General features: G+C 38.3%; 1 protein-coding gene across 2 annotated transcripts in view; it reads right to left on the reverse strand.

The window, feature by feature from the left end:
* Window positions 1-12,529, reverse strand: part of CR1 (complement C3b/C4b receptor 1 (Knops blood group)) — a 95,123-nt gene that overhangs the window by 13,139 nt on the left and 69,455 nt on the right. For both annotated transcript variants that reach the window (XM_053608065.1, XM_053608064.1), the window contains 4 exons: window positions 12,227-12,403; window positions 5,612-5,797; window positions 2,119-2,142; window positions 1,038-1,113 (listed from right to left, as the gene is read on the reverse strand). In XM_053608065.1, the coding sequence (XP_053464040.1) occupies window positions 1,038-1,113; window positions 2,119-2,142; window positions 5,612-5,797; window positions 12,227-12,403 (463 nt within the window). The remainder of the gene's footprint in view (window positions 1-1,037; window positions 1,114-2,118; window positions 2,143-5,611; window positions 5,798-12,226; window positions 12,404-12,529) is intronic.

Below are 12,529 nucleotides of genomic sequence, written 5' to 3' on the forward strand. Positions count from 1 at the left end.
AATTATAGTGGTACTTAATGAGAAATGTTAAGGGGGAAAATGTATTGACATGAATACTTTTATGAACGTAAACTGTCAGGCTACATACCTTTTCTTTTTATAATGAGAAAGGGCAAAGAAAATTTACACATAAAGCCACAAAAGATAGAGAGCATTAGTTAGGAAGGATCACAAAATTGAATCTCTGCTAATTGATTATTGTTTTATGAAATGGAGTTCGTGACTAGGTTGGTTATAAAAAGGTTTACTGTGACTATCTACCTTTTCAAAAAGTGTGTTGGCTTCCCTGTGATATACCAAAATTTCAATTTCTGCAAAGCTTCTGGTAGGAAACTGCATTTGTTTGGAAAGTTTGCTGTAGAAAACTATTCACTTAAAAGTTGGGAAAGGTATTTCTCATGGGTATAGAATTTGCTCGTCAGCTTTTTAAAACATTGACACTAGTGGCTCTGACCTCACTGATTTTTGCTATAATTAAATCAAACAGTACAAAAGCTGTGTACAGTCTCTTCCCTGTCAAAAAACATTTCTTTATTCAGATAGTCATCTTTGCAAGGCATTTTGGAAGTTTAAAAGGTGTATTGTGCTTACAAAACACACTTACTTCTCAGTTCTTCCACAGTGGTAGCCAGTGATATGTGTCTCTGTGGGGAGACACAATCTAATTTCTAGTACTGTGATGGGATCCGAATTTAGAGATCAGTGCCTGCAATGTCTTAGCAAAACTTGGGGATCCCAGCCTCATGAATACCTTTTGTGAAAACTTCTATTTTTTCTTCATGTAAAACTAAATTCCCTCTTACAATGCTGAGCTTAAAAAAAAAAAAGTGTTCTTAGGATTATACATAATTCCTTTAGTGTGAATATTTTTATGTCTATAATGTGTGTCAAGGTCTTTCCAGGTAAGAATGACCATGTCTGTTTACAGAGCAGTGTTTTTTGTTTTGTTTTCTTTTTAAGTTTTCTTTTACTTCCCTTTGACTTCCAAGAGCAGCAAGTACAGTTTACCTTTTCTAGGAAAATATGGCTGTACTTACCGCTTTCTGCGATTTAGAATTATCACACAGGGAACAATGATGACTAAAATGAAGAAGGTCAGACCAAAGAACATGCCTAGGGTAGTAAAGCAAGGTCGTTAGATGCATGGAAAATAGTAGGGGTTGCCAATGATTTCTTTTAGATGTAACTATAAATTCTGCTTTACTCTGGGTTTTCTCTAGAGCACTTGTCTTACTTCCACAGGCTTACAGTTAACAGGGTGAGTGGAGCAATTCTCTCTCTCTTTTTTTTTTTTTTTTCTTTTTTTGAGACAGAGTCTCACTCTGTGCCCTGGGTAGGGTGCTGTGGTGTTATTATAGCTCACAGCAACCTCAAGCTCTTGGTGTCTCAGCCTCCCGAGTAGCTGGGACTATAGGTGCCTGCCACAACACCCCAGCTAGTTTTTCTGTTTTTAGAAAAGATGTAGTCTCCCTCTTGCTTAGGCTGGTCTTGAACTCCTGAGCTCAAGGGATCCACCTCAGACTCCCAGAATGCTGGGATTACAGGCGTGAGCCACTGCGCCCGGCCAGTTCTGAATCTTTAGTCTAAGAGCAGCCTGTCTACAAGCAGGTGATAACCAGCTGTGGGGCTGCTGGGCTTCAGCTCTCTGTGCCCTGCCCATGTTTCTTGTGTGTGCAACAAGACACAGGCTATTCTGTGCAACAGAAATTCCCCTGGGAACAAACTCTATTCTAAAACTATTCTTACATAGGCAGATAGAAGAAATGGGCTTCAAAAACTGCTCTCGTGGCCTTCAATTGGGCCTGATAACCCATCTGGAAGGATAAACCACGGAGGAAGTTGAATTCTTCAGCCACATAAAAATAAAGAATTTTTGACACTGATGAATAATTATTCATTTGTAATGGCTCGAAGATAGTAAGAAACTTTGGATGAAGGTTACTCTATATGCATGTGAGGCTGTCAGTTTCACTTGACCTAAACTTAGCATTATTTTCTTTCTAATTGAGTTGACAGTTCAAGATATTTTGCTTTCTCTTTTTATATTTCATTCCCTATAAGTGTATACTCACAGTTAAAGATGATAGAATTCCTCGGCAAACCCTTCATAAAACTTACCAACTATGACAGCATTACGTTGGCCTACAAGGAAGACAAAAGCCATGAAAACATCAGTCTGGCACACAGCATGATTGAACAGGTCCTTGAACCAGTGATGACTGGTCCTAACTTTTCTTCATTACTCAGGCTAATATGTTTCCTAATATAAAAAGCCACTGGAATCACACACTCTAATTTTACCTTGTGTACTCAGTGAAGATGTTTTTCTTTTAAGTTAAAACTCTTGTCATAATAGTTATATGATTACAGCCTAAAATTTGTAAAAAAAAAAAAAAAGAAAAAACACAGAAGAAAAGTATCACTCATAATCCTAACACTCCCCAAATACTTTGGTATTTCTCTTCTGATACATTTTCTCTTTGAATCTAAAGCTTTGCATATTTATATGATAGAAATGGAAATTAGACCTGAGGCAAACTAATAGAATTGATTCTGGTAGATGTATCATAGTGTATTCAACGATTTCTACTGTGTATTAAGTTGTTTCTAGTTTTCATAAAAATAAAAATACAAAAACTATTTTTATAATTTACATTATTTCATTAGATTGGATTCTTCAGAGAGCTAATTGACATGAATATTTGTATTATTCTCTCCATATATTACATAATTGTTTTTTCCTAATTTTTTTTTTTTTTTGGCCAGCTTACAATGGTATCTTCAACATACAAGGATATCTGTTTCATAACATCCTTGGGTTTTATTGGTTGTTCACATAAGAACCTTTTTTGTTAATAGCCGGGCGTTGTGGTGAGCACCTGTAGTCCCAGCTACTCGGGAGGCTGAGGCAAGAGAATCACTTAAGCCCAGGAGTAGGAGGTTGCTGTGAGCTGTGTGAGGCCACGGCACTCTACTGAGGGCCATAAAGTAAGACTCTGTCTCTACAAAAAAAAAAAAAAAAAAAGAACCTTTTTTGTTGTATTAATATCATGGGCAATGAAAAAAATGGTACCTTGTTCTTTTCTATTTCATTTCTTCAGTTCTAGGGAGGTTAAACAGTTTCGATATCCTTATGTGCCAAAGAAAAATTTTGTCTACACTTCATCTCCAAATTCTGCATTCTAAGACAGTTTCTGCTTTCCCTGCGCCTTTTCCAGGGCTGTGTTGTGTTGAACTGTGCAGAACTGAAGAAATTCCAGTTACTTTAGAAATATCATGGAGATTTTTGTGAACTAAGAAGATCTACAAGGTGAGGAAGCCACTAGGAGACCAATAAGCTAACTTGGGTTGGTGCTTTTGAAAGAACATCTAAGCGGAAGAAAGAAGCCAGCTTCTAGGAAAGCAGTTGCTCTAAGGAATGGGACTCTGGGGAGCAGACATAGATGAAGTGGATTTTAGGACATTTTTATGAGTGTCATGTATTAAGCTCCTCTGAGAAATTCTAGTAAAAAATTCTCTGAACTTTTACATCTGTTCTGGATTTGAACTCATTTGTCTTGCATGCAACTTGCTAACCTTGAGACAGCATAGTTAAAAGGGTTAGGTGTTTTAATTCTGGCCTCAAGGGGGAGCTCAAGATCACCCCTTGCTCTGAGGAAAGTGCTGATACATGTAGGAGTCAGGGGTCCTCCCTAACTGGGCCACTGAGATGGGAATATGGTAGATCTGAGCGTTCCAGTAAATTCTTCACTCTCTGATGCTAGTACCAAGAGGTTACTTCTCCTGTTTGGATTTCTGTTCTCACTTAAAACTCTCTATGGCATGTATTTTCAAACCTAGACCACCTTTCTAGTTTACTTCCATTATCTTCTATTTTAAAAGGGCCTAGGACTAGTATCTTGAACAATCTATCCCAAGGTTAGGGGAAAATGCTGTTTCATTTATTTTTTTTCTCTCTCTCTTTTCCATGGTCTCATATTTCCTTGCCTCTTCTCACTACAAAGTGGTAAGACTCCAAAGACCAAAACTAGATAGGGTAAAGAGATGAGGAAGAAGAATGCAAAGGGGTCTTCCTTTAGGTAGGTCTCAGTCCAAAAGGACAAAAGGAGTTCACATGTGGCCCAACCTAATTCACGAGGAGTCCACACTAACGTCTGAGTTCCAAGAGCCCACTGATTAACAGTGATTTGGCCCATTCTTATTCTTTGTGTCTCTCCTTCATCAATCTGAAGAACTGCTTATTGTCTGGTGTTTGGGACCTTGGCCTTCATTGTATTTCCTACATATTTCCCATCTATGGATTTCTTATTTATTTTTCAAAGTACATTACGTTCAAAGTCAAATTGGTGGATAGGTCAAAAAAGTCAATTCTTTTTGTGATTTTTTTTAATTATATCTCAGTTCAAAAAGTTGGTTTCCCTCAAGTTGTTTAATGAATGTTCCTTTTTTTTTTTTTTAACTTTACTTTTCTGTGGTTTGGCTCTCTGAGGTCCTTTACAGCTATTACAACTTTTCATTACACCTGGTATTTATTGTAAGAGGAAAAGAAAGATTTTAATTTTTTTTCCAATGATAAACATATTATTTGATAACTTTCTCTTTTCCATGGGTTTATGAGGCATACATTATTATATATTTAAGAAACTTTTATTTTTATTTATAATAACCTTTTTATAAGTATCGATTTTGTTCCACTTATTTAAGTGTCTATTCTTACACTGATACAAAGTGACTTATGTATTTTGGCTTTATATTTTGTTTTAATATCTGATAGAGAATTCAGATAATTGGGGAATCAATCCTGTCAGTCCCAGCCAGATTTTCAGGGTACTCTGAAGGCATTCAGTAAGTTAACCAATGAGCTTTTTGGGTAAGAAGGGGGTATAATTTGGTATTAAGGATGTGACAAGGCTATAATTTAGAAATATTAAGGGATTAACTGTAGAAGTGGATCTGCACAATCTTGGTATACAGACATGCATTGTAAATAAGAATAATAAGATCTGGGAGAAGGGAAAGTATAGCACTAACTTGGAATAAGAAAGGTTATTCATCATTAATTGTGTTCATCTGGTTCTTGATGTGTCCAAGCACCGGCTTTAGGATTTTCTTCTGTCTTAAAATACCCTCCAGTCACCAGCAGAGGGCTACTCTTCTACAGAGCTCAATGATACATGAAGTCTTAAATCCGAAGCCTCTAGCTGTAACTAGTTTAAAATCCTGTAGCTTGCAACAATGAGGGAGACTGGCTGGCTGCTCTCCACAGCTTGGAAAGCACTCCCTAACTCATGCCTAAAACATTTCTTGAAGTACTACTTTACCACTGATGTTCTCCTGGCTTTTAAAGCTCACAGGCTGTAAATAAATTATTAGTGTGTGATGCATGCAACTGGCGAGTGATATAGATAACAGTGGTGCAGAGACTGGGTGAGAACTGTGAGAAGAGAGAGGCTAGCCCTACTCGCATTGTGATGGGCTTTCTGGGAAGAGATAGGGTCTTAGCTCCTAGCATATGCCATAAACGTCACATCACACTTGATGCCAGGATGAACGAATGCAAATGAATGAACAGTAAGCATGACTGGGAAGGGCCAAGATTCCTTGCACTTACGAAATGTACATATGGCCAGAGGAGGGTCCCATCTGTCATCTGCCTGGCACTGGCTCCAGGGACTGCCTTCCAGAGTATATCCATCTTCACACTCCAAAGTTACTTTATCTCCATAGTGGTATACTTTTCTCATTTCCAGCTCCTTCCGGATTCCATTCATAAACTGTGGGAGGCTACAATTTACCTCTGAAATTTAAAACAACAGAAGGAAATTAAGATTTTTATTGTTAATTGGTGGTTTTCATTTCCATAATGGAGAGATCTATGACCCCAAACCTACTTCGCTCTTGATAAAGATGGGGCATGTTTTCAATCAGGAATTATTGATGTTCCTCCCCCAGGCATTTAAAATTCTGACTTTCATTTCTTAATGTAAAGTAAAAGAATATGAACTATATTGCATATCCATTTTCTATTATTAAAAACTCTGGAACTGGAAAGTGGTGTAGAGATTAAGGTTAGGATGAACACATTCTGGCCGTGGAGCCACTTGGCCCACATAGGAGGAAACAGGAGTGAGTACGTTGTTAACTCTCTAGATTCACAACAAATACTGGTTGCTCTTGATTAAATGTGTTTCCCTCCCATTTCTGCACATAGAGCAAAGAAGTTGGTAAATCATGATTCTGAATTTAAAGTATCTTTTTGCTTAATTTACTTTCTCTCATTCATCTTTTGTTTTGCTTTCTTTTTTCTGCCCAGCCATTAATACTTCAACTTCAAGCAAAGCCCCTTTTCCCCCATTGTAACAGTCTCAAAATTAGCCTAAAATCATTTTCTCCTTTTTATTAACCACTAAAATAAAGTGGTATTTGTTGAAGTATGGCTTATGGTGTTTGTCACAGCCCACCTCTGCCACCACTTGTCAGGGCCCAGGACTGGCCGGGTCTCGGGCCTGGCTTAACTAGGTTCCGGACATGTACCGCTAAGCTACCTTGCTCAGAAACAATTTCTCTTAGGTGCCTGAGGGCTATCTACTTCAGCAGGAGAGAGAGAGAGAGAGAGAGACTTAGAGAGGGCAAAGCAGTCTTAGAATAGATAGATCTTAGTCTTTAGTAGAGCTTGGTAATCTTCAGCAGAGACGCCATGCTGGCGTTCTGTAGGTAGGAGAGGAGACCGAGTCAGAGTAAGCGAGTCTGTGATAGAATGCACATGCTCCCAACTGCCTTCTCCTCCAGCCTAATATAAGGCTGATCTCATGCCTCTCAAAACACAGGTGTAGAGACTGCCAATTCACCACTGCTCTCATCTCGCGAGCTCTCATGCTTGTTAGGAGCGCTAAATCCCTCTCCATGCCCTTTCCACCAAGGTGTTCCATTATTGAGCTATACAGGTATTTCTTATAACTCTTACTCCTCCTAGTCATAGGCTATACAGGCTGCTACAGGTGTTCCTACATCAGAATATTCTGATAAGTTTGTAAAAAATAGACTTCTGACCCACTTCAAAACAGGTTCTGAGTAAAAATCAGAGTCCATGAAGTGGAGCTTGAGAATCTGTCTTTTTAAAAAGGTTCCTGGCTGATGTTGCTAAAGGAAAGGATATCGAAAGATGGCTATAAAGCATGCTTGAAGGCGATAACTCATAAGACAAAATGAATTTAATATAAATGAAGAGAAAGAATAGAATATTGCCCTTTTACTTCCAGGAGAAGGATCATCCCAGTGTCTCAACATGTACAATGAATCCTTGAAATACTTCCTGAATCTTCATGCCTCTGTATGTGGCTAAAGTACAGAAGGGAGAAACTTTTAGTTGGAGGCAGAGCCCCAAGGACTCTGTATTTTGTGCAATCTATTCTTGCAGATAAGCAAGATACATCACTTACCCTCTTTATGGTGAGCCCCATTTTCTCTATGTCTAAAATAAGAGGGCTACAAAGATAAGAAAGATTTCTAAGACTCTGAGGACAGGACAGAAAGGGCCCTGTGCTCCTGCAACCAGAGCTGCTCCTTAAGATTTGAAACATGGGTATGTATGAAGTCCCTCCTATCTCATTCCTGCCCTTAGTCAAGTATTTCTGAAAAGAATGATTAGACAAGAAAAGAAAGAAAAAGTGAAATCACTTACCTTACTGTTTTTAAAGTCAAAAGAATGGCTTTTAAAAAGAGACACTATACAGAGCAATGTTTCAAAGCAGGAGCCAAGCTAAGTCCAGCCTTGCACCACCGCTCACAAGCTGCGTAACATGGACTACTTACTGGATCTCTCTACCCTTAATCTGTCCCTCTGTAAAACAGCAAGAATAATAAGCCCACCTCATCAGATCCTTTTGGAGACTAACACAAGAACTTTTGTGAAGACCTCAGAACCCTGTCTAGTCATAGAATATTATTTTGTATTCCTTACTTTGTAGCTTTTAGAACATTGACAAGAAAAATTTTAAATCAGCTGGCATTTTTGCACACATAGAGTGGAATAAAGGAAATTGGGCTATGTACAGTAGTTCACATATGTAATCCCAACACTTTGGAAGGCTGAGGCAGGAGGATCACTTGAACCCAGGAATTAGAGGTTGCTGTGAGCTAGGATGATGCCACTGCCCCAGGAGACAAAGCAAGACCCTATCTCAAAACCAAATAAACAAAAAAACCCACCCAAAGGAAACAAACAAAAAACTCCCAAACTAATAAACAAAGGAAATAGTTCTTGGGGACTTCTTCCTTGGTTTTGAGGATTGTAAGGATCATAATGAGGCCTCATACTATTTCAGGAATTAATTGCTGGATCTCTTTGCTCATCTGTGGTAGACTAGACACTGCCTGTCTTTTTTTTATTATTATTAAGTCATAGCTGTGTAGATTAATGCGATCATGGGGCACCAGACACTGGTTTTATAGACCGTTTGACACATTTTCATCACACTGGTTAACATAGCCTTCCTGGCATTTTCTTAGTTATTGTGTTAAGACATTTATATTCTACATTTACTAAGTTTCACATGTACCTTTGTAAGATGCACCGCAGGTGTAATCCCACCAATCACCCTCCCTCTGTCCATCCTCCCCCCTCCCTCCCCTCCCTCTTCCCCTATTCTTAGGTTATAACTGGGTTATAGCTTTTATGTGAAAGCCATAAATTAGTTTCATAGTAGGGCTGAGTACATTGGATACTTTTTCTTCCATTCTTGAGATACTTTACTAAGAAGAATATGTTCCAGCTCCATCCATGTAAACATGAAAGAGGTAAAGTCTCCATCTTTCTTTAAGGCTGCATAATATTCCATGGTGTACATATACCACAATTTATTAATCCATTCGTGGATCGATGGGCACTTGGGCTTTTTCCATGACTTAGCAATTATGAATTGGGCTGCAGTAAACATTCTGCTACAAAACCTTTGTTATGATGTGATTTTTGGTCTTCTGGGTATATAATTCCTCCTAGTAGAGGAATTATAGGATTTAATGGGAGGTCTATTTTTAGATCTCTAAGTGTTCTCCAAACATCTTTCCAAAAGGAATGTATTAATTTGCATTCCCACCAGCAGTGTAGAAGTGTTCCCTTTTCTCCACATCCACGCCAACATCTCTGGTCTTAGGATTTTGTGATATGGGCTAATCTTACTGGAGTTAGAGGATATCTTGAAGAAGTTTTGATTTGCATTTCTCTGATGATTAAGGATGATGAGCATTTTTTCATATGTCTGTAGGCCATGTGCCTGTCTTCTTCAGATTAATTTCTCTTCAAGTCCCTTGCCCAGCCTGCAATGTTCTTTTCTTGCTAATATGTTTGAGTTCTCTGTGGATTCTGGCTATTGAACCTTTGTTGGAGATATAACCTACAAATATCTTCTCCCATTCTGAGGGTTGTTTGCTTGCTTTACTTACTGTATTCTTGGCTGTGCAGAAGCTTTTTAGTTTGATCAGGTCCCAGTAGTGTATTTTTGAAGCTGCTTCAATTGCCCGGGGGGTCCTCCTCATAAAATACTCACCCAGACAATTTCTTCAAGGGTTTTCCCTGCACTCTCTTCTAGTATTTTTATAGTTTCATGTCTTAAGTTTAAATCTTTAATCCAGTGAGAGTCTATCTTAGTTAATGGTGAAAGGTGTGGGTCCAGTTTCAGTCTTCTACAGGTTGCCAGCCAGTTCACCCAGCACCATTTGTTAAATAGGGAATTTTTCCTCAAGGGGACAGAAAGAGAGGAAGTTAACAACTTAACGGGGCATTTCAAGCAACTGAAAAGGAAGAACATTCCAACCCCAAACCCAGTAGAAGAAAAGAAATAACCAAAATTAGAGCAGAATTAAATGAAATTGAAAACAAAAGAATTATACAACAGATCAATAAATAAAGTTGGTTTTTCGAAAAGGTCAATAAAACAGATAAATCTTTGGCTACCCTAACCAGGAAAAAAAGAGTAAAATCTCTAATTTCATCAATCAGAAACAACAAAGATGAAATAACAACAGACTCCTCAGAAATTCAAAAAATCCTTAATGAATATTACAAAAAACTTTATTCTCAGAAATATGAAAATCTGAAGGAAATTGACCAATACTTAGAAGCATGTCAACTTCCAAGACTTAGCCAGAATCAAGTGGAAATGTTGAGCAGGCCAATATCAAGTTCTGAAATAGCATCAACCATACAAAATCTCCCTAAAAAGAAAAGCCCAGGACCAGATGGCTTCATGTCAAAATTCTACTAAACCTTTAAAGAGGAGTGAGTACCTATATTACTCAACCTGTTCCAAAATGTAGAAAAAGAAGGAAGACTACCCAACACGTTCTATGAAGCAAACATCACCCTGATCCCCAAACCAGGAAAAGACCCAACAAGAAAAGAAAATTATAGACCAATATCACTAATGAATATAGATGCAAAAATATTCAACAAGATCCTAACAAACAGAATCCAGCAACACATCAAACAAATTATACATCATGACCAAGTCAGTTTTATCCCAGGGTCTCAAGGCTGGTTCAATATACGTAAATCTATAAGTATAATTCAGCACATAAACAAATTAAAAAACAAAGACCATATGATTCTCTCAATTGATGCAGAAAAAGCTTTTGATAATATACAGCATCCCTTCTTGATCAGAACACTTAAGAAAATTGGTATAGAAGGGACATTTCTTAAACTGATAGAGGCCATCTACAGCAAACCCACAGCCAATGTCATATTGAATGGAGTTAAATTGAAATCATTTCCACTCATATCAGGAACCAGACAAGGCTGCCCATTGTCTCCACTGCTCTTTAACATTGTAATGGAAATTTTAGCCTTCAGAATTAGGGAAGAAAAGGTGATCAAGGGTATCCATATAGGGTCAGAAGAGATCAAACTTTTGCTCTTCGCAGATGATATGATTGTATATCTGGAAAACACCAGGGATTCTACTACAAAACTCTTAGAAGTGATCAAGGAATACAGCAGTGTCTCAGGTTACAAAAACAATATTCATAAATCGGAGCCTTTATATATACCAACAATAGTCAAGCTGAAAAAAGTTAAGTTAAGTTATTCCATTCACAGTAGTGTCAAATAAGAAAAAATATTTGGGAGTTTGTCTAACAAAGGACGTGAAAGATCTCTATAAAGAGAACTCTAAGAAAAGAAATAGCTGAAAATGTTAACAAATGGAAAAACATACCATGCTCATGGCTGGGAAGAATCAACATTGTTAAAATGTCCATACTACCCAAAGCAATATATAATTTTAATGCAATCCCTATTAAAGCTCCACTGTCATACTTTAAAGATCTTGAAAAAACAATACTTCGTTTTATATGGAATCAGAAAAAACCTCGAATAGCCAAGACATTACTCAGAAATAAAAACAAAGCAGGAGGAATCATGCTACTGGACCTCAGACTATACTATAAATCGATAGTGATCAAAACAGCATGGTACTGGCACAAAAACAGAGAAGTAGATGTCTGGAACAGAATAGAGAACCAAGAGATGAATTCAGGTACTTACCGTTATTTGATCTTTGACAAGCCAATTAAAGACTCTGCCTGTCTTGAAGCTTCATTTTTCCTCACAACCAAGAATGCTTCTAGCCTCTTATTTACCATCCAGGGGTATTTGTGAAAATGACCTGTGATGCTCTGAGATCCTTTAAGCCAATAAAGCATTTAACATTGATGTCTGATGACTATTGTGTTGGAAATGCCGTCTACTCTTCCCACTTCTTCTGTAGAGGTGAGGCTCCTTATGTGGCCATCCTTTCTGACTTTTGTCCTGCTCTTTCTTTCTTTTTTTTTTAGGGACACTGTGTCACTTTGTCGCCCTTGGTAGAGTGCCATGGTGTCACAGCTACAGCTCTGGGGCTTAGGCGATTCTCTTGCCTCAGCCTCCCAAGTAGCTGAGACTACAGGAGCCTGCCACAACGCCCAGCTATTTTTGTTGTTGTTGCAGTTTGGCCAGGGCCGGGTTTGAACCCACTACCCTTAGTATACGGGGCCAGCACCCTACTCACTGAGCCACAGGCGCCGCCCTGTCCTGCTTTTTCCTCCTCTACTGATACTCAATTCACTCACTATCCTCTGGGCCCTGTTTAGTCACCATCATGCCAGTAATCTCTTAGGCTTTTTAACCTTATGCATCAGTTTTACATAGAAACCCAGCAAGAATAAGAAAAATGCCAAAAAAAAGACATACCCTTACAATAATGATCAAAATGGCTCCAGGTTCCCTGGTCTGTGCAAAAAATGAAGGCCTTTCCCACCAATTGGTAGCCATGGACACAAGTGTAGCTGACTATCATCCCAGGAAGATACAGAGATACATGCCCTTCAATGAGATGTGCATTCTGGATCTTGGGTGGATGTGGGCATGCTAAGAACAAGTTCACATAGAAACACAAGAAAAGATATTAAGTTAAACACAGAAGCATGAACATTCCAACACACTAATAGTATCTTGGGCTACTAGAGGCACATGAAGACATGGTCCTAAGCCATT

Source organism: Nycticebus coucang, chromosome 10 (assembly GCF_027406575.1).
Source record: "Nycticebus coucang isolate mNycCou1 chromosome 10, mNycCou1.pri, whole genome shotgun sequence".
In the NCBI taxonomy this organism is placed as follows: domain Eukaryota; kingdom Metazoa; phylum Chordata; class Mammalia; order Primates; family Lorisidae; genus Nycticebus; species Nycticebus coucang.